Raw genomic sequence first — 23143 nt, forward strand, 5'->3', positions numbered from 1 at the left:
CCCCCACTCTCCACGCCCCGCCAGCGGGAGCCAGGCATCAGGAACCAGGCAGCCAGGGAGCCTGCCCGGGCAGGAGGGGTGGGCAGGCAGGACCGGGCTGGGGGAGGGGCCTGGACCTCCCCTCCCCACACACTTGGCAGGAGCAGGGCAAGGCAGGCTCAGCCAGCTGTGGCCGGCTGGGCGGGCTCAGCTCTTGGCTGTTCAGGGACTGGCCGTGTGGGGCTCGGGTCCAAGCCCACCACGGCTCCCCCTCTGCTTCTGCGCACACACACCCCCAGAGCAGGCCGTGTGCATACCACTCCGGGTGCCCAGTCCGAGCCGTCCCTGTCCCTCTGTCCCCTCCATTCCAGCCCTGGTGCTTCCTTCTTGAGGGTAGGCACCACCTGTCAGTGGCACTGTCCCTTTCCTGACCCCAGCTGTCCCCCCTCCGAGCTGCACCCAGGCCCAGCCGAGGTCTGTGGAGGTGCCAGGCTCTTCCTGGACAAGAGGACAGCTGGCCCCGAGACCCACTGGGCACCACCCAAGCTCATGCCCCATGCGGCCAGCACCGCGACATCCGGTCACGCAGCACCTACACCCCACCCCCATCAGCCTAGCCCCAAATCCCAAGGCCCAAGGGTCAAGGCCGCTCCCCGGGCAGAGAGGGCAGAACACCCACACCTGGCAGGGCTGGTCGGGGTCACCAGGAGAGCAGGTGCCACTCAAGGGCCAGGCCTTTGTGCACACAGAGGAGCTGGGGCCTCTTCCAGCTGCCCCAGAGCCCCTGCCCGGCCAGCGACAGTGACAGTGACAGGTCCCACAGGGATGGGGGCACCGCCGGGGGTGCTCCCACTGCCCCGAGTGGGGAGGTTCTGGAGCCCACAGATCAGGGCGCGCAGGCAGCAGGCCAGGGCCCCGGCAGGCTCAGCATCCAGCGTGGCCGCCCCACAGCAAGCAGCCCCTCCCCACACGCCGGGCCCTCCAGGAAGACGGGACAGCGAGTGGGTGGGGGTCCCAGCTCCCTCGGGCGGGTTCTGACACTACGCCATGCCTGTCTGCCCTCCATGGAGGCTGTGACAAACTCAGAGCCATGGGGAGGGCGAAATGCAGTCGGCCGCTCTGGGGGCACCTGGTACAGGCAACACCCCCGCCTCAGCCGCTGGCATCAGAGAATCTGCGGTTACATCCGGCCCCCCACCTCCCACGTCCCCAGCCTCCTCCCCCGCCGCTGTCACCTGGCTCAGCACGGGGCAGGCAGGCCCTGTCCCAGGCTCGAGTCGGCCCTGTCCAGCTTACCTGGCAAGGCAAAAAGGAAGGGTGGGGAGGGCAGCGGCCAGCCAGTTACCTGCAGCCGGCCCAATGAACACACAGTACCCGTCCTCCTGGGCGGGCAGCGAGGCACAGGCGACGGGCAGCTGGCCCCCGTCCAGGCAGCTCCAGCATGCGTCCTCCAGGGCCTCACAGAACTGGCGGCATGGTGGGGGCCCAGGCGGACGGCCCAGGCCGCATGGCGGGGCCAGCAGCAGGCAGAAGAACCAGGCGAGGAAGGGGTGGCAGCGTGTCTGCAGGAGGCGCCCCCACACCTGCGCCGCGGCCTGCACCTCCTCGCCGTGCTCGTGCCGCAGGTGGTTGGGCAGCCAGGCGTGCCCGATGCCCAGGCGGCTGCACACGGGCAGGGATGCCGGCAGAGGCAGGCAGCGCGCGGGAGGGCCCCGGGGGCTGGCCCCGAGCAGCGCGGAGTCGTTAGCAGGACTGGAGGAATCCTGCCCCGCAGGATGAACCACGCGGAAAACCCAAGCACCACCGTCACCGAGGAAAGCTGCAGCCGGGACGTGCGAGCGTGGGGCCAGGGGGTCAGAGGTGAGTGCAGAGGGGGCCGCGTGAGCACCCAGGGCGCCCGTCACCAGCGGAAGCAGGAGTGGCACCAGGTTGTGGCCGGGAGGGAGTCGGTGCTGCCGGTGGGGGGTGGCCGCCATGGGCCAGGGTCCTCTGCCGTCCAGATCTGGGGACTGCCACAGGGGCCGCGGGCTCCTCCCTGGTGGGGAGGACACAGAAGCTCTACCTGGGGACACCCGACGCAGTGCCTGGGAGGCAGGCGGTTGAGTGGGTGCCAGCACAGTGCCAGCCTCGGTCGTCGGAGCAGCCGGGGGGCTCGGAGCTTCGGTGCTGGGCCGGAGAGCAGTCCTGTCCTCATGGGAGGCGCTGGAGGACCCAGGGAGGGTGAGGGGGTCTGCGACGGCCGGCGAGGCCGGCGAGGTCACCACGGCAGAGCCCTCGGTGGGGGTGGTGTCATCCCACAGCTGGACAAAGCTCCGGATGCCCTGAGCCACGTTCAGGATCTTGGCTCCGACACCCGCGACGTTCTCCTCCTTCGTGTCTGGGCTGGCTGCGGAGGGGGCGGGGGCGGCAGGGCTGGTGGGTTCAGCGGGAGGATCCGGCTCCTCCACGCGCCCTTGTTCTGTGGGGCCATGCCCCAGGGCCACGTGCGTGGTGGGGTCCGCCGTGGGCTGCACAGTTGGGCTGCCCTGGTGCTCGGAGACCTGGACATCAGGGGGGTTGGCGGCCTTGGAGGACCACAGCCAGTCCAGGCTCAGGAGGTCAGCCCTGGCGGCTGCGAGGCAGCAGGTAAGCAGCAGCAGCAGGCCCAGGCGGCCGCTGGGGTCGGGAGCCATCAGGGCTGTGCCGGGCAGGGCCCCACAGGGCGGCCACTCCGTTCCGGAGGCGGGGCCTCTGGGCTCCGCCCCTCCTGCTTCCCGCCCACCCCATTCCTGATTCCTAGCCTGGGGCCTCTCCCTCCTGCAGCCAGAGAAAGGGGCAGACCTGGAGTCAGGGGACCTGTGCCTGCAGATGTGTCCCAAGGCCTTTTAACCCTTTCCTGCCCACATGTGCAGAGCAGCCAGGGCTCCTGGACAGGGACAGGCACAGCGGGGGCAGCTTGTTGGACTGGGAACTGCTGGGTCTGTGTGTGGGGTGCGGCGAGTGAGGGGCTCCATGCCAGGACCCCCAGCTCCCAGGGACACTGAGGCAGCTGCCCCCAGCCCCCACTCTCCCTTCCACCAAGGACTCCCCTACAGCCTGGGCCTGCGCCACGGTTCTGTGGTAAAACTGGAACTTAGAAAACGCTCAGCTTGCTGCAGCTCCAACTCCCGGCTGCAACTGTTGCCTGAGAACCCCCGGCGGGGAGGGGCAGGCGCCAAGAGCATGGCCGCCCCACCTGCTCAGACCCCTGCCCGCCCCGGCACCCCCTGTCCCCAGATACCCAGGCTCCTGCTATCCTCTGCTGGGGGGACAGAGCCGCACAACCCCCATTTTTATTCTTAAACTCACAGGACACCCGTGTGTCTCACAGGACACCCGTGTGCCTCTCCAGGGCCAGAAGCTCCCCTGCGGACCCGCTCTCTGCTGCCGGCAGGTGCTGGGCCACTCCTGGGATGGCACAGTGGACGGCACAGTCCTACCGCCAGCGAGCAGAGTGCAAGGTGCTGCCCTGCGCTCAGGGGAGTGCCTCGGGCGGCCTGGGACCCTGGGACCGGGCTCAGCGAGGTGGCACTGCGGCCGCTCCAGCTGCTTCCCGACACAGAGCTGCAGGTGGCTTCTTCCTCCCTAAAGCGCTGATGGGCTTCTAGGTCCTTCCGCGTCATCTGTGGGGCCTCAGAGGCCGTGGCCTGCCACATGGAGTCTGTGTACCGAGCTCACCGGGCCCAGGGAGCCAGGCTCACGCTCAACCCTCCACATGGACGGGGCCTGGGCGGCCCACCGGCGCCCACCCTCCGTGCTCGGGTCCTCAGGGCCCAGCATCCGCTGGTCCAGCCCCCAGCCCGGCGCAGCACAGTACGCGTCTGGCCACTGCTGGCTGTTCAGCTGAGCCTTGACCCTCGCACCCAGCGGGGAACGGGAGTGGAGTCAGACCACGGGATGCACACAGTCCAGGGCCACCAGGCAGAGATGCCTAGTGCAGCCTGTGTGGACAGGGACACTGCCAGGCACCGCACCAGCAGGGAAACACTCCAGGTCAGATGCAACCAGCGAGGCCGACACTGCACCAGGGCCCCCTCTTCCTGAGTGCCCACCCGCTGCCCCAAGGTCATATTCGAGAGCCACTCCCACAGCACCTCCTCAACCAGGACACACACCCCCCCATCACCGCCCCCGGGGCCGCACACTGCAGCCTGGCTGCTGAGTGGCAGCTGTCGGAGCTGCACTGCGGAGTCCTCCCTCTGCCTGTTTGCCCCTCGACAAAGGGACCTGCTGCGCGGTCCCCCAGGGCTCCACGGGGCTGGGTGATAAAACAGCCACTGCCGGGTCCCCAGGGTCCCACGGCAGGCCAGGCACTGGGGCCGGACACCTGCAGAGCCTGTGTGCAGCCCGGGGAAACCGAGGCACAGAGACGCCGGGGCCCAGAGAGGTGGACGAATCCAGGCAGCGCGTGCACAGCACTCCCTCGTGCACTCCCTCCCACCTGTGCCTCATACACACGCGCCCCTCTACACATGCACCCCTAGTCCCCTCACACATGTGCTCCCTCACATTGCACACATGTGCCTCACACATTTGTACACACATGTGCCCCCATACATGTGTTCCTCACACTTGTACACACACATGACTCACATACTTGTGCCCCTCACACCTTCACACACATGCCCCAGCACCCTCACACACACGTGTTCCCTCACACACATGTGTCCCTCACACACATGCTCCCTCACACTTGCACACGTGTGCTCCTCACACATTTGTACACACCTGAGATTCACACACATGTGCCCCAGCAACACACATGTGCCCCTCATACAATGCTCCCCTCACACTTGCACACATGACACACTTGCCCCTTGCACACTCACAATGAATTCCTCACATTTGCTCATGCACTGGCCCCCTGTGCACTTGCACGTAGACATGCAGCCACACGCACATGTCACACGTGCTCACAGACGTGCTCACACATCCCACCACCACATTCTACACCAGAGTCCAGCGTGCTCCACCTGCCCGAGGCCCTCCTTGGCGTCTTCTCCAGGCCGCGTGGCTGCAGGGCCACAGCTCACCCTCCCCAGGGCAGCCAGGCTGCCTCACCCGGATGGGAACACGCGTCTCACTCGGGGCCCCACACACAAACGTCCGCATTCCCAGAAGTGACCCCATGGTGCCCTTAGCAACGCCTGGAATTCACTGGCACTAACGTGATTTTATGCCCAGAAATAAGCTTTGGAAAACCTAAGAACAAATTCTAGAGACCCCACGACCAACCGCCTGGATCCTGAGAGGGAACGCTGGGCTCCCTCTGTGGGGACCCTGAGCCCCTTCAGGATGGGGGTCCCCAGACCCTCCCCAGTCTCACACTCAGTCACCTTTGGGGCCACTCAGCAGGGCCAGCTTTGTCCCCATGCAATCAGCTCACGGTTCCTGGGCAGAGCCAAGTATGAGGAAGCCACTGACCACGGCAGCCCCCGCACATGGGGTGCACTGGGGGGGCAGGGGGCCCTCAACTCCCTCCATGTGGGGTACACTCGGGGGATAGGGCCCCCTCAGCTCCCTGCCTGTGGGGTGCACTGGGGGGACAGGGCCCCCTCAGCTCCCTCCATGTGGGGTACACTCGGGGGACAGGGCCCCCTCAGCTCCCTCCATGTGGGGTACACTCGGGGGACAGGGCCCCCTCAGCTCCCTGCCTGTGGGGTGCACTGGGGGGACAGGGCCCCCTCAGACTCCTGCATGTGGGGTGCACTGGGGGGACAGGGCCCCCTCAGACTCCTGCATGTGGGGTGCACTGGGGGGACAGGGCCCCCTCAGACTCCTGCATGTGGGGTGCACTGGGGGGACAGGGCCCCCTCAGACTCCTGCATGTGGGGTGCACTGGGGGGACAGGGAACCCTCAGCTCCCTCCATGTGGGGTACACTCGGGGGACAGGGTCCCCTCAGCCCCCTGCCCGTGGGGTGCACTCGGGGGACAGGGAACCCTCAGCTCCCTCCATGTGGGGTACACTCGGGGGACAGGGTCCCCTCAGCCCCCTGCCCGTGGGGTGCACTCGGGGGACAGGGCCCCCTCAGCAGCCCCCTGCCCATGGGGTGCACTGGAGGAGAGGGGGCCCTCGGCAGCCCCCTGCCCATGGGGTGCACTGGGGGGACAGGGTCCCCTCAGCTCCCTCCATGTGGGGTGCACTGGGGGGACAGGGCCCCCTCAGACTCCTGCATGTGGGGTGCACTGGGGGGACAGGGCCCCCTCAGACTCCTGCATGTGGGATGCACTGGGGGGACAGGGAACCCTCAGCTCCCTCCATGTGGGGTGCACTGGGGGGACAGGGAACCCTCAGCTCCCTCCATGTGGGGTGCACTGGGGGGACAGGCCCCCCTCAGCAGCCCCCTGCCCATGGGGTGCACTGGAGGAGAGGGGGCCCTCGGCAGCCCTCTGCCCATGGGGTGCACTGGGGGCAGGGTCCCCTCAGCCCCCTGCCCATGGGGTGCACTGGGGGGACAGGGTCCCCTCAGCTCCCTCCATGTGGGGTGCACTGGGGGGCAGGCCCCCCTCAGCCCCCTGCCCATGGGGTACACTGGGGGAGAGGGGGCCCTCAGCCCCCTGCCCGTGGGGTGCACTGGGGGGACAGGCCCCCCTGAGCAGCCCCCTACCCATGGGATGCACTGGGGGAGAGGGGGCCCTCAGCCCCCTGCCCATGGGGTGCACTGGAGGAGAGGGGGCCCTCGGCAGCCCCCTGCCCGTGGGGTGCACTGGGGGCAGGGTCCCCTCAGCCCCCTGCCCGTGGGGTGCACTGGGGGCAGGGTCCCCTCAGCCCCCTGCCCGTGGGGTGCACTGGGGGCAGGGTCCCCTCAGCCCCCTGCCCGTGGGGTGCACTGGGGGCAGGGTCCCCTCAGCCCCCTGCCCGTGGGGTGCACTGGGGACAGGGCCCCGAGGCTGAAAGCCCAGGGAAGCCACAGCTGCGGTAGGAGCGGTGTCCAACACTGAGGCCATCCTGACGCCAACTTGCTCTGCCCAGCGTCCTCCTGGGTCCGCCGCACAGCCCACCACGGCCTCAGAGGGCCCTGCCCCCTGCCCCGTGGAAACTGCCCCACACCCACACCCCCACCCCAGGGGCAACCGCACACAGGCGCGCCCGCCAGGAGCTCTGCAGGAGCCAGGAGCAGCCACGCCCACGCCACAGCCAGCCCAGCCCGGGGCGCCGGGACCCAGCCACCAAAAGCCGCAATTTCTGCTCCGGTTTCCACCTGGCAGACTCTTACGACGCGCTCCAGACCCCAGACTCAATTCTGAATCTCAGGACTCAGCCCGGCCCCACCCTGCCTGGGGCTCCCCTCCTCCTGGCGTCGGGGGCCCGCACCCCCACCCCCACCCAGCACCCGCCTCTCTGCAGAAGCCCCGCCCTGCCCTGAGCGGGGCTGTTCTGTCTTGTCAGTGCGCCTCGAACGGATTCCTGAATAATGGGCTCTTTTATTTTCATTTGAAAAACAGGCACGAAACACCCACGTGTGAACGGAAGAAACCGGCTCCATACACAGCAGAGGGGCCGCCCCAGGGCCCAGCCTGGACCGTGAGTGTCGGGGAGCGGCCTCTCACTTGTTCAACCCAAGGCCACCCTGGCCCTGTCCACAGCAGCTGTCCCTGGGCCTGCCCCACCCAAGGGGACGGGGAGCCACGGCCGCCACTGCCCGACCCCTCCCTGTGGGTAGCTGCACACCCCAGAGCCCCTCGAGACTGGGACCCCCTCTCCTGCCCTCCCGGGGTGCGGCCCGGCCGAGCCGAGTGGCCAGCTCTGGAGCAGCAGCCCCGGGCCCTGCTGGGGTCCCTGAGCTGGAGGAAGGGAGGCTGGTGTGCCCAAGCCTGCCAGCCCCCGGCTTGCACTGCCTGCCCCCCAGGTCCCGGGGCCTCCTTTCCCTCTTCTGAAACAAGGACCTGAGGTTCCGTGCTTCTGTGGCGCCTCGAGGCTCAGACAGTGGGTCGGCTGCATGACCCCCCACCTGTGGGCACGCTCATCAACGTGGCCTGTCCGTCAGAGAGTGGAACCAGCCGTTCTGAAGAGTGCACACAGAGCCACCGGGGCGGCCCCAGAAAGGGTGCACACGTGTGGGCATGTGTGCGTGTGCACACATGTGCCATCTGTGGCTATGTGCATACGTAGGCATGTGTGCACGGCATGCATGTACCCAGATGTTCTTGTACATGTCTGCGTGCACATGGACATGCGTGTGCGGGGGTACCTGTGTATCCAGGTGTACATGCAGGGACACGCGGGATGTGTGCGCACAGACGTGTGTGTGTGTGCATGGATGGGAGTGCACATGAACATGGTGTAGGAACTGTCCCTGCGTGCTCTGGAGGCCGCAGGGAGGACAGCGGGGTCCCCCAGGCTCCCAGACAGGAGTCGCGGCTGCTGTGGCCCCGGGCCGGCTCCACCACCGGCTGGGACGGCGGCTGACACTTGGGGTGGTCTCTGCCTGGCTTGTTTCTCCTTATTTATTTATTTGTGTGTGTGTGAGCCTTGTTAAATGCCTCTTCTGCTTCCACTGGACGACTGTATTGAGGTGAGTGAGTGCGTTTCGTCTTTTTACCTACTAATGTGACGCAGGACGTGACAAGGGGGATCCCCCGGAAGCGCGGTGATGGGGGATGAAGCAAGGCTTCCTGGCGCAGCCTGAAGACAAGCCCGGCCCCGGCACAGGTGTGGCGCAGGGGGCCGGCAGCACCTTCTGCCCTGGGCTTCCTGGAGGGCCGGGAAGGCTGCCAGGAGGCTCCGCACAGCTCCTCTCCACCCTCCTGCCCTGCCCACGCCCTCGGCCGACCGGGCAGCCTGGCGCGCGTCCCAGCCCGGCTCCCTGACTTAGGGAGCCCCCTTTTCTTCAGCAAACGGAGGAGACGCCACAGGGAGCCCCAGTTCCCGGGGAACCCATCACTTAGAGACATGTCTGGAACGTGACGGCGCCCATGCTGAGAAATACAATTTCTATTTTTAACTTTTATCCTTTAATTCCATTTTCTTGAGCTTTTTGAAGCCCCCTCCTGCCCTACTTCTCGTTGAGCCAGTTTGAGCCGGTTTGAGCAGGCTGTGGGTTTCCTGGGCTCTGCTCAGGTGTCCTCCGGCTACAGTATGGAGAACAGAGATGAGACTCGCGCTTCCCCGTCTCAGAACTCACTGTGGGCATCGACACGGTGCGACCCCGGCACAGACAGTGCGCACGGCCAGCCCGCGGTGCCGGGACAACCACACAGCCACGTGCAGGTGAAGCCGGAGCCCTGCCTCGCACCGTAAAAGACATTAGCTGAAGATGGACCCAGGGCCTACAGGAAAGAGCCCAGCACGTACAACATTGGAAGACAACACGGAACAAATCTCCTGACCTTGGGTTTGCAAAGGATTCTTAGCTACACGACCACAAGTTCGGACGACAAAAGGAAAAATAAACTGAACTCCACGAAAGTTTAAAGCTCTGTGTCTCAAAAGAAGCCTGGAGAAGGTGAAGCGGCAGCCCCGGGGCCAGGAGGAAACAGCCGCCCGCCCACCCACCCACCCGCACGCGCAGACAGAACCTGCAGCCACGCCTGGGGAGACTCGCGCCAGCACCACGGCAATGCAGAGACGCAGAGACTCGGAACAGAGTTCCTCCGAGCGAGACCCGCACGCTGCCAGCGAGCGATGAAAAGACGCCTGGTCCATCCGTCATCGCCGAGACGCAAGCCAAACCACCGGATGCCACCGCTCACCCACTCAGCAGCTCGGTGCCGAGGTCGGACAAGAACAGACCGGGCGGGGCCTGGTGGGGCCGGGCGCTCCTCACGATGGAGGGCAGGTGCACGCGTGCTCCAGAAACTCCCGTGTCCCCGGCCCCAGTAACTGCATTACGTGCCAGAGCCAGAAGGTGGACGCGACCCAAACGTCCATCCGCTGGTGCCCGGGGGACACAGCACTACAGCACTCAGCCGCGAAAGGGGATGGAGCCGACACGCCACAACACGGATGAACCCTGAGGACATCATGTGACAAGGAGAAGCCACACGCAAAGGGCCCCACGCTGCGTGTCTCACACAAGCGCCCAGAACATGGAAACCCACAGAGAGCCAAGTCCACTGGCAGGGTGGGCATGGGCCTGGCCAGGAAGCTGCAGCTTGGGGCACCCCGTCCCACATAGAGCCCCTGGGTTCCAGTCCCAACACAGCTGCCTGCCAGTGCAGACCCCAGCAGGCAGCGGGACAGCTCAGCGGTCCACGCCACCCACACGAGAGACCCAGGTTGAGCCCCCAGCTCCACCCCCGGCCTAGCCCTGGCCCTCGTGGGATGCCCAGGGAACAAGGAGGTAAGAGAGGGGTCGGGCATGGGCAGGGCAGGACGGAGGGCTCCTCGCAGGGGACGAAATGCTCGGTGCCGGCTGTGTGGACGCTGGCACACGCCTGCACACGCAAAGCCACGGGATCACCCACTTTCCATGGAGTTCCGTGGCCCGTGGACTCTGTGGAGCTGCGAGGAAGACTCCAGTTTCCTGAACCACACCGTCCCGAAAGCTTCGTCTGCAGGACTTTCAGTGAGGTTTTTCATGTGTTTCTTTGATGAATGCCATTCACTTTTTAAACTCACTTTAGTTAAGAGGGAGAGAAAACACTTCACTGGGCCACTCTCCAAATGCCCACCACGGCCAGAGCGGGGCCAGCGCCGAAGCCGAGAGCCGGGAAACCAAGCCAGGTCTCTCGGGGTGGTGTCGCCGCTGCCTTCCTGGGTGTGCGTGAGTAGGAAGCCGGAGCCGGAGCCGGAGCCGGAGTCGGGAACTGACAGCCCTGGGCTGTGAGAGGCGGGGGCTGAGGGTCTGTGGTCTTCCACACCAAGCAGGAACACGGGGTCACCTCTGCCGCCTTTCAAGGCGGTCACCAGCGCTTTCCAAGACACACATTTGCTAATGGCTGACCACGTCACAGGGTCACTCCCAGATCTCGGGTGTGCACACCGAGAGCCTCTCATCCTGGCCCCTCCTCAGAGATGCTCGTGTGTGTGTCTGTGTGAGCCCCATGCGTGTACATGTGCTTCCCGTGTGAGCCCCGTGTGTCCCATGTGCATCTCATGTATGCCCTGTGTGCATCTCGTGTGCATCCATGTGCATCCTGTGTGTCCATGTGTCCCTGTGCATCCATGCGTGTGCCCCGTGTGTACCTTGTGTGCTTCCCATGTATGTCCGTGTGCCCTGTGTGTGCCCCGTGTGTCCCATGGGTGCCCTGTGTGTGCCCCTCATGCACCCTGTGTACATCCGTGTGTGTCTCATGTGCATCTCGTGTGTACCCCATGTCTGTGTGCCCCAGGTGTATCTGTGTGTTCCCCGTGTGTACCTTATGTACATCCCATGTATGTCCATGTGCCCTGTGTGTGCCTCGTGTGTCCCATGTGTGCCCTGTGTGTGCCCCTCATGTACCCTGTGTACATCCGTGTGTGTCTCATGTGCATCTCGTGTGTACCCCGTGTCTGTGTGCCCCATGTGCATCCATGTGTGTTCCCTGTATGTACCTTGTGTGCATCCCATGTGTGTCCATGTGCCCTGTGTGTGCCCCTCATGCACCCTCTGTACATCCGTGTGTGTCTCATGTGCATCCTGTGTGCACCTCTTGTGTACTCCGTGTGTGTCCGTGTGCCCCATGTGCATCCGTGTGTGTGCCCTGTGTGCACTTTGTGTGCGTCCCATGTATGTCCGTGTGCCCTGTGTGTGCCCCATGTGTCCCATGTGTGCCCCATGTGTGTCCTGTGTGTGCCCCACATGCACCCTGTGTACACTCGTGTGCCCCATGTGCATCTGTGTGTGTGTCCCGTGTGTACCTTGTGTGCGTCCCATGTATGTCCATGTGCTTTGTGTGTCCCATGTGTGCCCCATGTGTGTCCTGTGTGTGCCCCACACATGCACCCTGTGTATAGCCCTGTGTGCCTCATGTGCATCCCGTGTGCCATGGGTGTCCCATGTATGTCTGTGTGTGCCTCATGTGTGCCCCGTGTGTGCCCCTTGTGCATCCGGTGTGTGTCCCGTGCCCGCGGCTGACACTGAGCGCTCCCTCCCACGAGGCTCTGAGTCACATCCCACAGGCAGTGAGTGCCCACCGCACGGCCGGCTCCCAACACGCACACCTCACGGGCAAGACGACGCACGTTCAGTCAGCGGATGCATGCCGAGCTCCTGCGGGGAGCCGGAGCTGCATCAGGGGAGGCAGGACAGGGACAGGGCTCTGGCGCCCACAGAGTGGACACCGAGGGGAGACCAGGCAGGCAGCAGCCGGGCCAGGACCCAGCAGGCCGTGGCGAAGAATGCAGAGGGGACTGGCACATTCCCGTGTGCTGACGCGGCCACCGCTGGAGGCCAGCAGGGCGGGGCATGGGCAGCAGGGGGACGGCCCACGCGGCTACGGCTGTGCGCGATGACTCACTGCCGCCGGTGGCTCAGCTGCCCCTCCAGGAATACGGCGGCGTGGCCAGGCACACAGCCGGCGCCTCTTTCAAGTGAGAGCTACAGAGCCAGGAAACACACCGGGCAGCACCTTCACCAGGGCTCACAGTGGGGACGACGCGCCGGGGCCCACAGACACCCCAGCCCCGGGACCCGACGGCGACGAGCTGGGCAGTAACGGCCCAGTGGGTTTTTCAAGGTTTAAGGGTTGCTTATTAACTGGATTTTTAATGGAAGGCTCGAGGGCCAGCTCAGACCGCCAGGTTCTCACGGTGGGAGGGGAGGCGACGGGAGGGGCTGCCCCTGAGTGGTGGGGGTCACCGCTCCCCAGACGGGCACAAGGGAGGGGCCAGGGCAGGGCCGGGGGGCAGCGCTCCCGGGACCAGAGTGTCCTGGCTGGAAGGGGTCAGGGGCCTCTGGTCACTGCTGATTCACACAGAGCCCTGGCCAAGGAGGGGGCGGGGCTTCGGGTCATGCCCCCGCGACCCTCCATGGGGAGCAGGTGCCCCGCCCCTTGCCTGGGCCCCTAGCCGCGCTGGGCCAGAGCTCTGCACCGCAGACTCAGTGTCTGCTGCTGGCCCTGGAAACGGGGCGGCATCGGGGACCCCGGGGTGGGGACCACCCCTCTGTCGGCTGTCTTGTTTGGAGAGAGGAGGAGGAAGCATAGGGACTCACACCGCCCCTGCCGCCTGGAAGACGGGGGCGTACAACACCCACTCTCGTTTCCAGCCGTAAACCCCACAGGCCCGCTCCCACGCCCCCACCTGCCTCGAGCCGGCTCCCGGCTTCCCGGGTGCACCGGCTGCGGGCCTGGCCGGTTTCCTCGGAGGGTTTTCTGTTTATTCACGGTCTGAGCTCTCACAAGCTGAGGACGTCTGTCTGCAGCTGTCATCTAATAAAGCAGCTTCAGGCTCCCAGGCCCTGCGCCTGGGCCACCACCCGCCCCGCCAAGCGGCCAGGAGCCAGGGTCAGGGACCGGGAGGGTGAGCTGGGGCCAGGACAGTCGTGCGCCCAGTGGTAGTGCCAGGCCACGTGCCGCCCGCCCGGTGTCGCCAGCACAGCCCGGGGGTCCAGCCGCGCCCCACCAGCCCCTGGCTCTGGCCACCGGCACAGGGCCGCAGCTCCGCCCAGGGCCTCAGGAAGTCGTTCAGACGAGCCCTTCAGTCCAGAGCCAGACGCTAATGCACTTAACAGGACGGTGCTGAGCCCGCGGGGGCGGCCGCTTCGGTGTTCCGAGTTCCACCCAAACGCCAGGCAGGAGGACACGGCTCCCTGGCAGCCCGGGGCCCTGCTTCCTTCACACGTCCCGTCCAGATCAGCTCCCCGGCGGCCAGAGCCAATCAGACAGACCTGTCAGACCTGGGCCACCGCCAGGGGGAGCCACAGACCCCTTCGCCATGTCCTTCACTGGGAAGGGGCGTAACCAAGGCCAGCAAGTCTTTCTCCCCTGGCACCCAGAGCCACCTGCCACTAAGGGCCCCATGGAGGCCAACCCGGGGTGACACGGGACCCCCAGCCACAGCCGCCTGAGACTCCATCCGCCGGGAGCACCCAGCTCTGCCGGATCCACCCCAGCCTGGCTGCTGCACCCTCCCGGGGCTCCTGAGAGACTGCCCTGCCCCTCCCCCAGGCCACCACGGATGCCACGGTGGGTGCTGAGACACGGACCCTAGAACTGAAAGGTCCAGGGCCCTTGGCACATCCAGGGTAGGAAATGGCCCGTGTTATCACTCCCTGTGCGGCTGCGGGAAAAGGGGTCCACGTCCCACCCACGATCAACCCGAGATCAGGCGGTCACCGCGGAGGGCTGGGGGCAGCAGGCGGATCTACAGGCTGCCCGGCAGCTGCCCTGCAGCAGGCTCCGCGGCCTGGGCGGGCAGTGGCCGACGCGCTCCTGGGTTCTGAACTCGGGCAGGCAGGACGCGGAACTCCCCCCGGGGCCTGCAGGGGGAGCGCCGCCTGCACCTCGAGCTTAGCCAGGGAGGCCTTGCCGACTCCACGCGGCAGAGCTGGAGAACAAATGTGTGCTGTTTGGTGCCGTTTAGAATGCGTGTTTATTTATCTACTTGGAAACAGAGATTTCACTCATCTGCTGGCTCACTCCCCAGTGCCCACGACAGCTGGGGCTGGAGCTTAGAACTCCATCCGGGTCGCCCGTGGGGGCGCAGGGACCCAAGCGCATGATCCATCACCTGCTGCCTCCCAGGGTGCATCGGCAAGAAGCCGGACTACAGGCCGAGGAGCCAGGACTCAACCGGCACTCCCACACGGGACACGCATGCCCCAGCAGCAGCGCAACCCACTGGGCTACGATGCCTGCCCCAGAGGAGTGCTGTTCAAGCCACTAAGTGTGTGGTCACTTGTCACGACAGCCACTGCGTGTCCACGGCTGCCCCACTCCGTCACCAGCCTCCTGTGGGCAGGGCTGGGCCGTCGCCCCCGTCCTGCTGTGCCTGTTGGCTCCTTTTTCCTCTCCACGGTGCCGACACCCACACTCATCCTGTCTTCCCGCCACAGGCCCCACGGACCTGAACGATGGCCACGCGCTTCTCACGTGGGGCCTCGGGCAGCGGGCAGGGACGTGGCCCTGCCCCCATCAGTCAGAGAGCAGACATTTCTATAAACTACAGTCGGAGGCCAGGCCAGCAGCTGCACACACCCCACAGAGCAGCCGTCACATCCTGCTCATCCCCGGGCAGCCACACCCAGCGGGTGCCTGCGCGTCCTCCCACAGCAGACAAACCCGCCAAGGCCACTTAGCAAGCAAATCACTCCCTCTGGGAGAACTAGGGCCTGTGCCCCCACGCAGGGGGCTCAGCGCTGTGTCCTCGCCCCACCCAGAGCCACGCCCCAGCGTCCCAGGGAACCAGGAATGCGATGCGTGGCCAGGTGCAAACCCCAAGATCCCACCCCACAGGGGTGACTGCCTGGGCCAGCAGCCCACAGCCCACGGGGAGGCAGGGAGGACAAGGGGACACATAGCGTCCCCTGCACCAGAACCAGCCAGGCGGGCACCCAGCCCTGCCCTGCACTGGGAGAGTGCAAGAAAGAGTGCATGTGTGCGAGTGTGGGAGTGCATACTCGTGGGAGTACACACGTGTAAGCGTGCACTCTATGCATGCACATGCACTACGTGTGCACATGTGAGTGTAAATGTGCCTTGTAAGTGTGTGCTGTGTGAGTGTGCATGAGTGGGTGTGTACATGAGCGTGCACTGTGTGTACACATGAGTGTGCCTGTGTAAGTGTGTGCTGTGTGAGCGCACACTGTGTGTACACGTGAGTGTGCACGAGTGTACCTGTGTGTGTGCTGTGTGTGCGTGAGTACATGAGCGTGCACTGTGTGTACACATGAATGTGCACGAGTGTGCCTGTGTAAGTGTGTACTGTGTGTACACGTGAGTGTGTGCGTGTGAGTGCGAATGTGCCTTGTAAGTGTGTGCTCTGTGGGTGTGCATGAGTGGGTGTGTACATGAGCGTGCACTGTGTGTACTCGAGTGTGCACGAGTGTGCCTGTGTGTGTGCTTTGTGAGTGTGCATGAGTACATGAGCGTGCACTGTGTGTACACATGAGTGTGCACGAGTGTGCCTGTGTAAGTGTGTGCTGTGTGAGCGCGCACTGTGTGTACACATGAGTGTGCGCGTGAGTGCGAGTGTGCCTGTGCACGTACATGCTGTGTGAGTGTGCATGCATTTGAGTGGGGGTGCACATGAGCGTGCACTGTGTACACGTGTGAATGTGAACATATGTGAGTGAGCATGCACTGAGTGCAGCATACACGTTGAGGCCGCCCAGTGGGGCTGGGGTCTGTGGGCCCCACTGGACGGCCTCGCACGTGACAATGCCAGGGCGTGCGTGACACACACACTGCCCACCTCCAGGGCTCGGGCTCGAGCTTTGTGCCAGATCGGAGGCGCTCTTCCTGGACCCAGTTGGAAACGGGAATCCCAGAGAGCTCCCAAACCACGAGAAAGTGGTCGGCCGACGCCGGGGCTCAGGCATCAGAAGGCAGCTGTCCTGATGGGGTGGCTCGCCTGCCGGGGGCCCTGCCCCGCTCCCTCTGCTCAGGGTGCACGGGCCGGGGAGGGGCAGCTCTCAAGTCCCGCCCCACCACAGCTGAAGTGACATGCAGAGGGACGTCCCACCAGAGGGAGGGGGCTTTGTGGGCGGGGCTTTCTCAGACAGGACACTGTCCCAAGGGCCCCGAGTCATGCAGGCTCCACGCAGCTCCCCCCCTGAATAGCAGCCGAGGCCCCGCGTCCCCCGCCAGGCCACGCCCTCCAGGTCCCGCCCCAACACTGGCCTCAGAGGGTCTGCTCACCCCTGTCAGTCACGCACCTGCTCGCCATCTCTGACCCTGAGCCCCAGGGTCAGCACCCCCGGCCCGCCACCCCCAGGAGGCAGCCTCACCCGCACTGTCCACGCCAACACCTGGCATCTGTCCACCTGCCGGGGCTTCTCAGCGCTGCACGGCCAGCTCCAGCCCTCCCTAGCCAGTGCTCCTGTGAGCCCATTTGCAGAAGGGGAAACTGAGGCACCTGAGCAGGTGGCAGACTGGACAGACCCAGGCAAGCGTGGCTGTGGGCTCTGCCTCATGTCCCCGAGGACTGTCCCCAGGGTGCTCCTGCGGGGTAGCCCCCGGGAGAACAGGCCCAGTGCACAGAGGCCCAGGCCCAGGTCTGCCTCATCGGCCTGGCTCCACCGAGGCCTGCGTGGGGGCTGCCCCGGCGCACAGGGACCCAGACGGTCGGAGCTGCGCCCTGGGGGACGGGTGCTGGCATCTCAGAGCCTTCACTCACACAGCACACAGGCTTTCTCACCCCTGCTCAACGCCGCTCCCGCCACCCGAACCCGCGGCTCCCCTCCCCCCCCACCTCAGTCAGAGAACCCACGGCTCCCCTCCCCCCCACCTCAGTCACCCGAACCTGTGGCTCCCCCCTCCCCGGACCTCAGTCACAGAACCCCACGGCTCCCCTCCCCCCCCAACCTCAGTCACAGAACCCGCGGCTCCCCTCCCCCCCCCACCTCAGTCACAGAACCCAGGGCTCCCCTCCCCCCCCCCACCTCAGTCACAGAACCCGCGGCTCCCCCCTCCCCGGACCTCAGTCACAGAACCCGCGGCTCCCCCCTCCCCCACCTCAGTCACAGAACCCGCGGCTCCCCCCTCCCCGGACCTCAGTCACAGAACCCGCGGCTCCCCCCTCCCCCACCTCAGTCACAGAACCCGCGGCTCCCCTCCCCCCCCACCCCGGACCTCAGTCACAGAACCCGCGGCTCCCCTCCTCCCCGGACCTCAGTCACAGAACCCGCGGCACCCCCCTCCCCCACCTCAGTCACAGAACCCGCGGCTCCCCTCCCCCCCCACCCCGGACCTCAGTCACAGAACCCGCGGCTCCCCTCCTCCCCGGACCTCAGTCACAGAACCCGCGGCTCCCCTCCTCCCCCACCCCGGACCTCAGTCACAGAACCCGCGGCTCCCCTCCTCCCCAGACCTCACGAGGTGCTGACGGCCGCTGCTCGGCTAAGTCGGGGTGCAAAGAGGATGAACCTCCGTGCGTGCTGCCGCTTCTCTGGGGCACATTCTGGGGCCACGTGTTTTCCTCCGTGTGAGGGGCTCCCCTCCCGCCACCTCCACAGAGCCCGGGCTTGCGCCACAGCGGCCGACCCCTGAGGCACTCCACGGAAGTTTCCAGACCCGCAGGGTTCCCACAATGCGTGAGTCAGAAAGTGGCCACGGGCCCACCAGGGTCGCCGGTGCTCACCGGGGAGGAGGCTCCCAGCCCCGCCCGAGGTCCGCGGGTTCTGTTAAGCCTGGCAGTGACTGCACAAGACACTGGGGGCAGGGGTCTACGGGGGCCTCTGTGCACAACCCCACCCCAAACTCGCAAAGGGGCGCCCCAGCCTCCCCTCCCCCTAGGTGTCCAAACCCCCAGCTCAGCACCACCCCCGGGGGGCGCCCAACACCCAACCCCAAGGAAGCCCCCTCCCAGCCCTGCTGTGGCTCCTGCATGGGGGTGGGGACAGCCCGGGGCTTTGCCTGGGTCTGGGGTGGGGGGCGGGACAGGGGTCCCCAGAGGCTGCGGTGGAACAAGGCACACACCAAGGTCCTCATTGAAAACCCAGCAGGTGTGAGGGCGCAGCGCGGGCCTAGGGGCCACGGCTGGACACGGCTGGACACCGCCGGCCACGCAGACTCCGGCAGGTCCATGGCACCCCATACTCGGCAGGGCTGGGGCTCTGTGGGCCCGACCAGGGTACGTGGCTGACATGGTCCCCCTCAGTGCCTCCAGAGCTGTCACACACGACAGACACCGAGATCCGGCTGCGGTGTTGGGGGCTGTGAGGGGAGAATTCTGCAGGGTCTTCAGGGCCTGGAGCAGGCTACCACCTTCTGGGGGCTTCCAGACCCCATCAGGATGCGTCCCCCCTCCCCCAGGGTGTGCAGGCCTCGGCTGCAGCCGCTGGCCCTGTGCTCAGACGGGCCCCTGCGTCCCGTGGCCAACACCGCGGCAAGGACTCTGCTCTGTGTCGTCCGCCAGGGCCTCTTGACACTCCATCAGGGGCTCTGAGCGGAAGGTGGCCTCTCCTGCCACCCACCCCCGCTGCAGACCCCGGGAGCTCCATGTGCAATGCCTGCTTCTCAGTCTCACAGCTGGTTCCATGACTCGTGACTCAACCCAGGAAGGCAGTGTGCACGTGGCACCAGCATCTGTCCCCTCGGCCCTGCCCTCCCGCCCCACAGACCCCCCCAGGGGCCACAGCGGGGGTGGGGTGCTGTAGGGGACCTGCAGGCAGGGCTGGGGACTGTGAAACTCTCCCCGTGTGGTCTCTGCCCAAACAAGAACTGCAGATTTGGGCTTCCAGAGACTCAGGCCACAGCGGTCACCATTCTTCCTCTGCCTTTGTAACTGGACCCAGGGTCACCAAGAGTGACCTGAGCCCACCCTGGGTGGGCCCCACGCCCAGCCCCCTGCTCCACAGCCTGCACAGGCCTGTCTTCAGCCCCACCCCCAGCAGCCAGGCAGGAGGAGGAGCCCCTGGGGTGGAGAGAGGGGTCTGGGCCATCTCCCCAGCACCAGCCAGGGGACAGGAGCAGATGGGAGCTTCCCCCTGCCTGAGCCCTGAGGCCTGCACATGGGGCAGGGGGCACAGGCACAGGGCACCCCCAAACCTCCACCCCTGGGCCTCACCCTCACGTCCTGGACAACTCTCCAGTCTCTGCACCAGTGCCCAGCAAGGCAGCCGGGGGCTCTTCCGCAGGACCGGGGTAGGGGGCCCGGGACCAGTGAGGGGCTTCACCTCCGAGGGCACAGTGCTTGCCGTGGGCTCCCCATGAGGCTGCGGAAAGGGCCAGCCAGCGGAGGGTGGCAGGAGATGACCGCCCGCCCGGGGGGGGGGGGCTGTCTATTGGCCCACAGCGGGGGGTGGGGGTGAAGGAGGGGCTACTGCAGACGACTCAGCACGCCCCCCCCACCAGCCGTCCCTGTCCTCAGTGGATGCCAGCAGGTGCCACTGCTCCTGGAGACGCCATCCAGGCCCGATCCCCTCACTTCCGGCAGCAGGGACCCCGTGCCCTGTTCCCGCCTTGGCTGGGGTGTTTGACCACCTCCGGAAGAAGCCGGGCGGGAAGAGATCTCCCAGAAAGCCAGCTGCGGGGGCGGGGAATGAGGCAGGCGGTTGGCGCCCACTCCAGAGCCCGCCTCCTGGCTCCCGCTGCCTGCGGATGCGCACCCTGGGAGGCAGCAGTGGCCCCTGCACCACGTGGGCGACCTGGAGGAAGCTCCTGCCTCCTGGCTCCTGGCTCCTGCCTCCTGGCTTCCGCCTGGCCCAGCTCCGCCATCACAGCATTGGAAGAGTGAACCAGCAGATCGAAGAATCTTTGTTTCTCTGCCTTTCAAATAAATAATACAAACAAAAGGTTTTTTCTTTTTCTTTTTTTTTTTTTTGCCAGGCAGAGTCAGACAGAGACAGAGAGTTATGGACAGTGAGAGACAGAGAGAAAGGTCTTCCTTCTGTTGGTTCACTCCCCTAATGGCCGCTACAGCCAGCGCTGCACTGATCCGAAGCCAGGAGCCAGGTGCTTCCTCCTGGTCTCCCCTGCGGGTGCAGGGCTCAAGCACCTGGGCCATCCTCCACTGCCCTCCTGGGCCACAGCAGAGAGCTGGCCTGGAAGAGTAGCAACCGGGACTAGAACCCAGCACCTCAACCGGGACTAGAACCCAGCACCTCAACCGGGACTAGAACCCGGGGTGCCGGCGCCGCAGGCGGAGGATTAGCCAAGTGAGCCATGCCGCTGGCCCACAAATAAAAGTTTTTAAAGATTTGACCTTGGGGCCAGTGTTGTACAGTGAATTAAGCTGTCACCTGCGATGCCGGCATCCCATAATAGAGCGCCAGTTCCAGTCCCGGCTGCTCCACTCCCGATCTCTGCTGTGCCTGGGAAGGCAGCAGAAGACGCCCAAGTGCTCGGGCTCCTGCACCCACATGGGAGACCCAGAGGAAGCTGCTGGCTCTGGCCTGGTCCGGCTCCAGCTGTTGCAGCCACTTGGGGAGTGAACCAGTAGGTGAGAGATCACTCTCCCCTTCAAGTAAATGAATCTTTAAAAATATATATGAATAAAAATTTGACCCTGAGGAAAATATGTAAAAAAAAAAAAAAAAAAAACCAGCCAGGTGTAGGAATCCAGGCCGGGGAAGCGACGGCAGAGGCTGCGTGGCCGCGTGGCTCACAGGGCCGCCCGGGGCCGCGGGACAGAGCGGTGGGCGGCTCCGAGATTTCCTCCCGGGGTGCGGGCGCTCTGCCAGCAGAAGCGGTGACGCCGCACGACACCGGGACGGCGCAGCGCTACTGCCCGCTCACTCAGGCAGCTAACTTCACCCTAATGGGCCAGGGGCTGAAGACTCCACAGGGGAGGAGCACACCACGGGGTGGGGTCTGGCAGACTTCACGGGGGAGGTGGCACCAACAGGCCGTGACCGGCGGGGGAAATCCATGCGCCCTGCGTCCACCCAGACCCCCCGGGTGCAACAGGACGGAGGCAGCCCCGAGGACCCATGAGTCAGCTCTGGGCACCTCTCCAGGTGCCGCGCAGGTACCTGCAAACTGGAGCCCCACCCTCCCACCCAGGCACCCAGCCCTGCGGGCCACAGGCCCAGCACTGGCCGTGCAGACGAGGGAGAGGGAAGGAGGCCAGCCTGGTCAGCGTGATGGCGGCCAGTGCAAACCCATCCAGCACAGGAACCAAGCGCGGTCCCCTGGTGTCCCCGCCCACCCAGAGCCCCCCAAACCCCACTCCGGCAGCCCTCGGCAGGGTCCGGCAGCCAGCAGCGGGGTCAGGGCCGCAGAGCAAGAGGGAACCTGCCTGGGAGGAGGTGGAGCCGAGGCCCCAGGCCCAGAGCCCAGACGTGTGCCGGGCGCCAGGCAGGCCTGGGCCCGAGGCCACTGCAGGAGGCGGCCAGGCCGCGACCGGAGGCCTCCCAGGCTGTCGGGAAGTTACAGGGAGTGGGCCTTGAGCAAGAGGCTGGGAGCTGGACGAAGGGCACCAGAAGCAGCAGACAGCATGGCCCTCACCAGCACCCCTGGCCCGAGAAGCGCCGAGCCAGGCGCTGTGGAGGCCACACACCCACCTCCTCAGCTGCATCACCACACATCCAGCCAGCAGGAAGACGAAGAAACCAGTGCAGTGCACGGGCAGCTCGGGGCGCAGGGCTGGGCATGGCAGGAGAGGCCACGTTCCCACCCTCGCCTGGGCTGTCTGGAGGCCTGGGCCGGGCGACACAGAGCAGAGCTCTCCGTCCTCTTGGTGTGTCTGTCCCCGCAGTGGCCTCAGGTCCCAGCTGCCACACCAGTACTTTCTCCTGCATGTGGGGGTGACGGTGACGGTGACAGAGGCGGAGTCCCTATCTCCAAGGCGAGGTCTGGATACCAGGCTGGAGGAGGGGCGGTCAGCACCAGTTGCCTGTGGCTTCCACCTCTCTGCTGGGACAGGTGGGGGCTCCTGAGTCCTCCCACACTTGAGCACCCAGGGCTGGACGGCCGTGTCCACTGCGGCCGATTTGTAGCCACAGCTTATCCTGCTGCCACCATGCCAGCCCCTCTGGGCACGCCTGCCTCCCCTGGTCACCAGGGTGCAGCCAGGGCCTGAGGACAGCTCTTAGTCCTGAGTGTGGTTTGTAGGACAAGGCACCTTCCCTGACTACCCTGGGGAGAAGGGGGGCTCCACTGGCCTGGGCCAGCCCCCATCCACCCACAGGTTCTGTCAGGCATCGCAGGACCAGGGTCCTCACCACGGGGATCCCCCGGCCCAGCGCCCGGCCCCTCAGCCACAGCGTCCTCCAGGCCCGAGCAGCTGTCAGGCCTCCCGCCTGGCTCAGTCTGCAGGGTGCGCCCCTGCAGGTGACCTGTGCCATGGCCAGGCCGGCCGGGGAGCGTCCGAGAGGGGAGCCGGGTGCGCCCTGCCACAGCCCCGCCCCACAGCCCTGGGCAGTGAAGTCCCAGGGGAAGCAAGGTTGTCCTGGAAGCCAGGGCCCGACGGCCTCATCCTAATGGACGACGCTCGCCACGGGCCCTCGGGTCTGCAGCCGCTCCAGCAGGGGCAGGCACCTGGGGACGAGGACAAGCGTCCTGAAGGGGCTGCACAGGGGAACACGGGGAGGTGGCGTGCGGGCCCCGGCCACGGGCTCCCGCTCCTCCCTGTCCAAGTCTCCGTCAAGTGTGCCAGGACAGAGGGCGGCAGACAGGTCA

The 23143-nt window shown here is 65.9% G+C and overlaps 1 protein-coding gene across 3 annotated transcripts in view; it reads right to left on the minus strand.

Annotated features, from left to right (window-relative positions):
• The window catches only part of COL18A1 (collagen type XVIII alpha 1 chain), an 85124-nt gene that overhangs the window by 50448 nt on the left and 11533 nt on the right, over positions 1-23143 (minus strand). Inside the window, exon 1 of one of the 3 annotated variants that reach the window (XM_070071756.2) lies at positions 2042-2683. The exons of 1 other annotated variant lie outside the window; for it this stretch is intronic. In XM_070071756.2, the coding sequence (XP_069927857.2) occupies positions 2042-2651 (610 nt within the window). In that variant the 5' untranslated portion in view covers positions 2652-2683. Of the gene's footprint in view, positions 1-1324; positions 2684-23143 lie in introns of those variants that run through there. One more of the 3 variants, XM_070071755.2, reaches the window with a different exon arrangement.

The sequence above is a fragment of the Oryctolagus cuniculus genome, chromosome 4 (genome assembly GCF_051225735.1).
Source record: "Oryctolagus cuniculus isolate XC-2025 breed Fujian yellow rabbit chromosome 4, ASM5122573v1, whole genome shotgun sequence".
NCBI lineage: Eukaryota > Metazoa > Chordata > Mammalia > Lagomorpha > Leporidae > Oryctolagus > Oryctolagus cuniculus.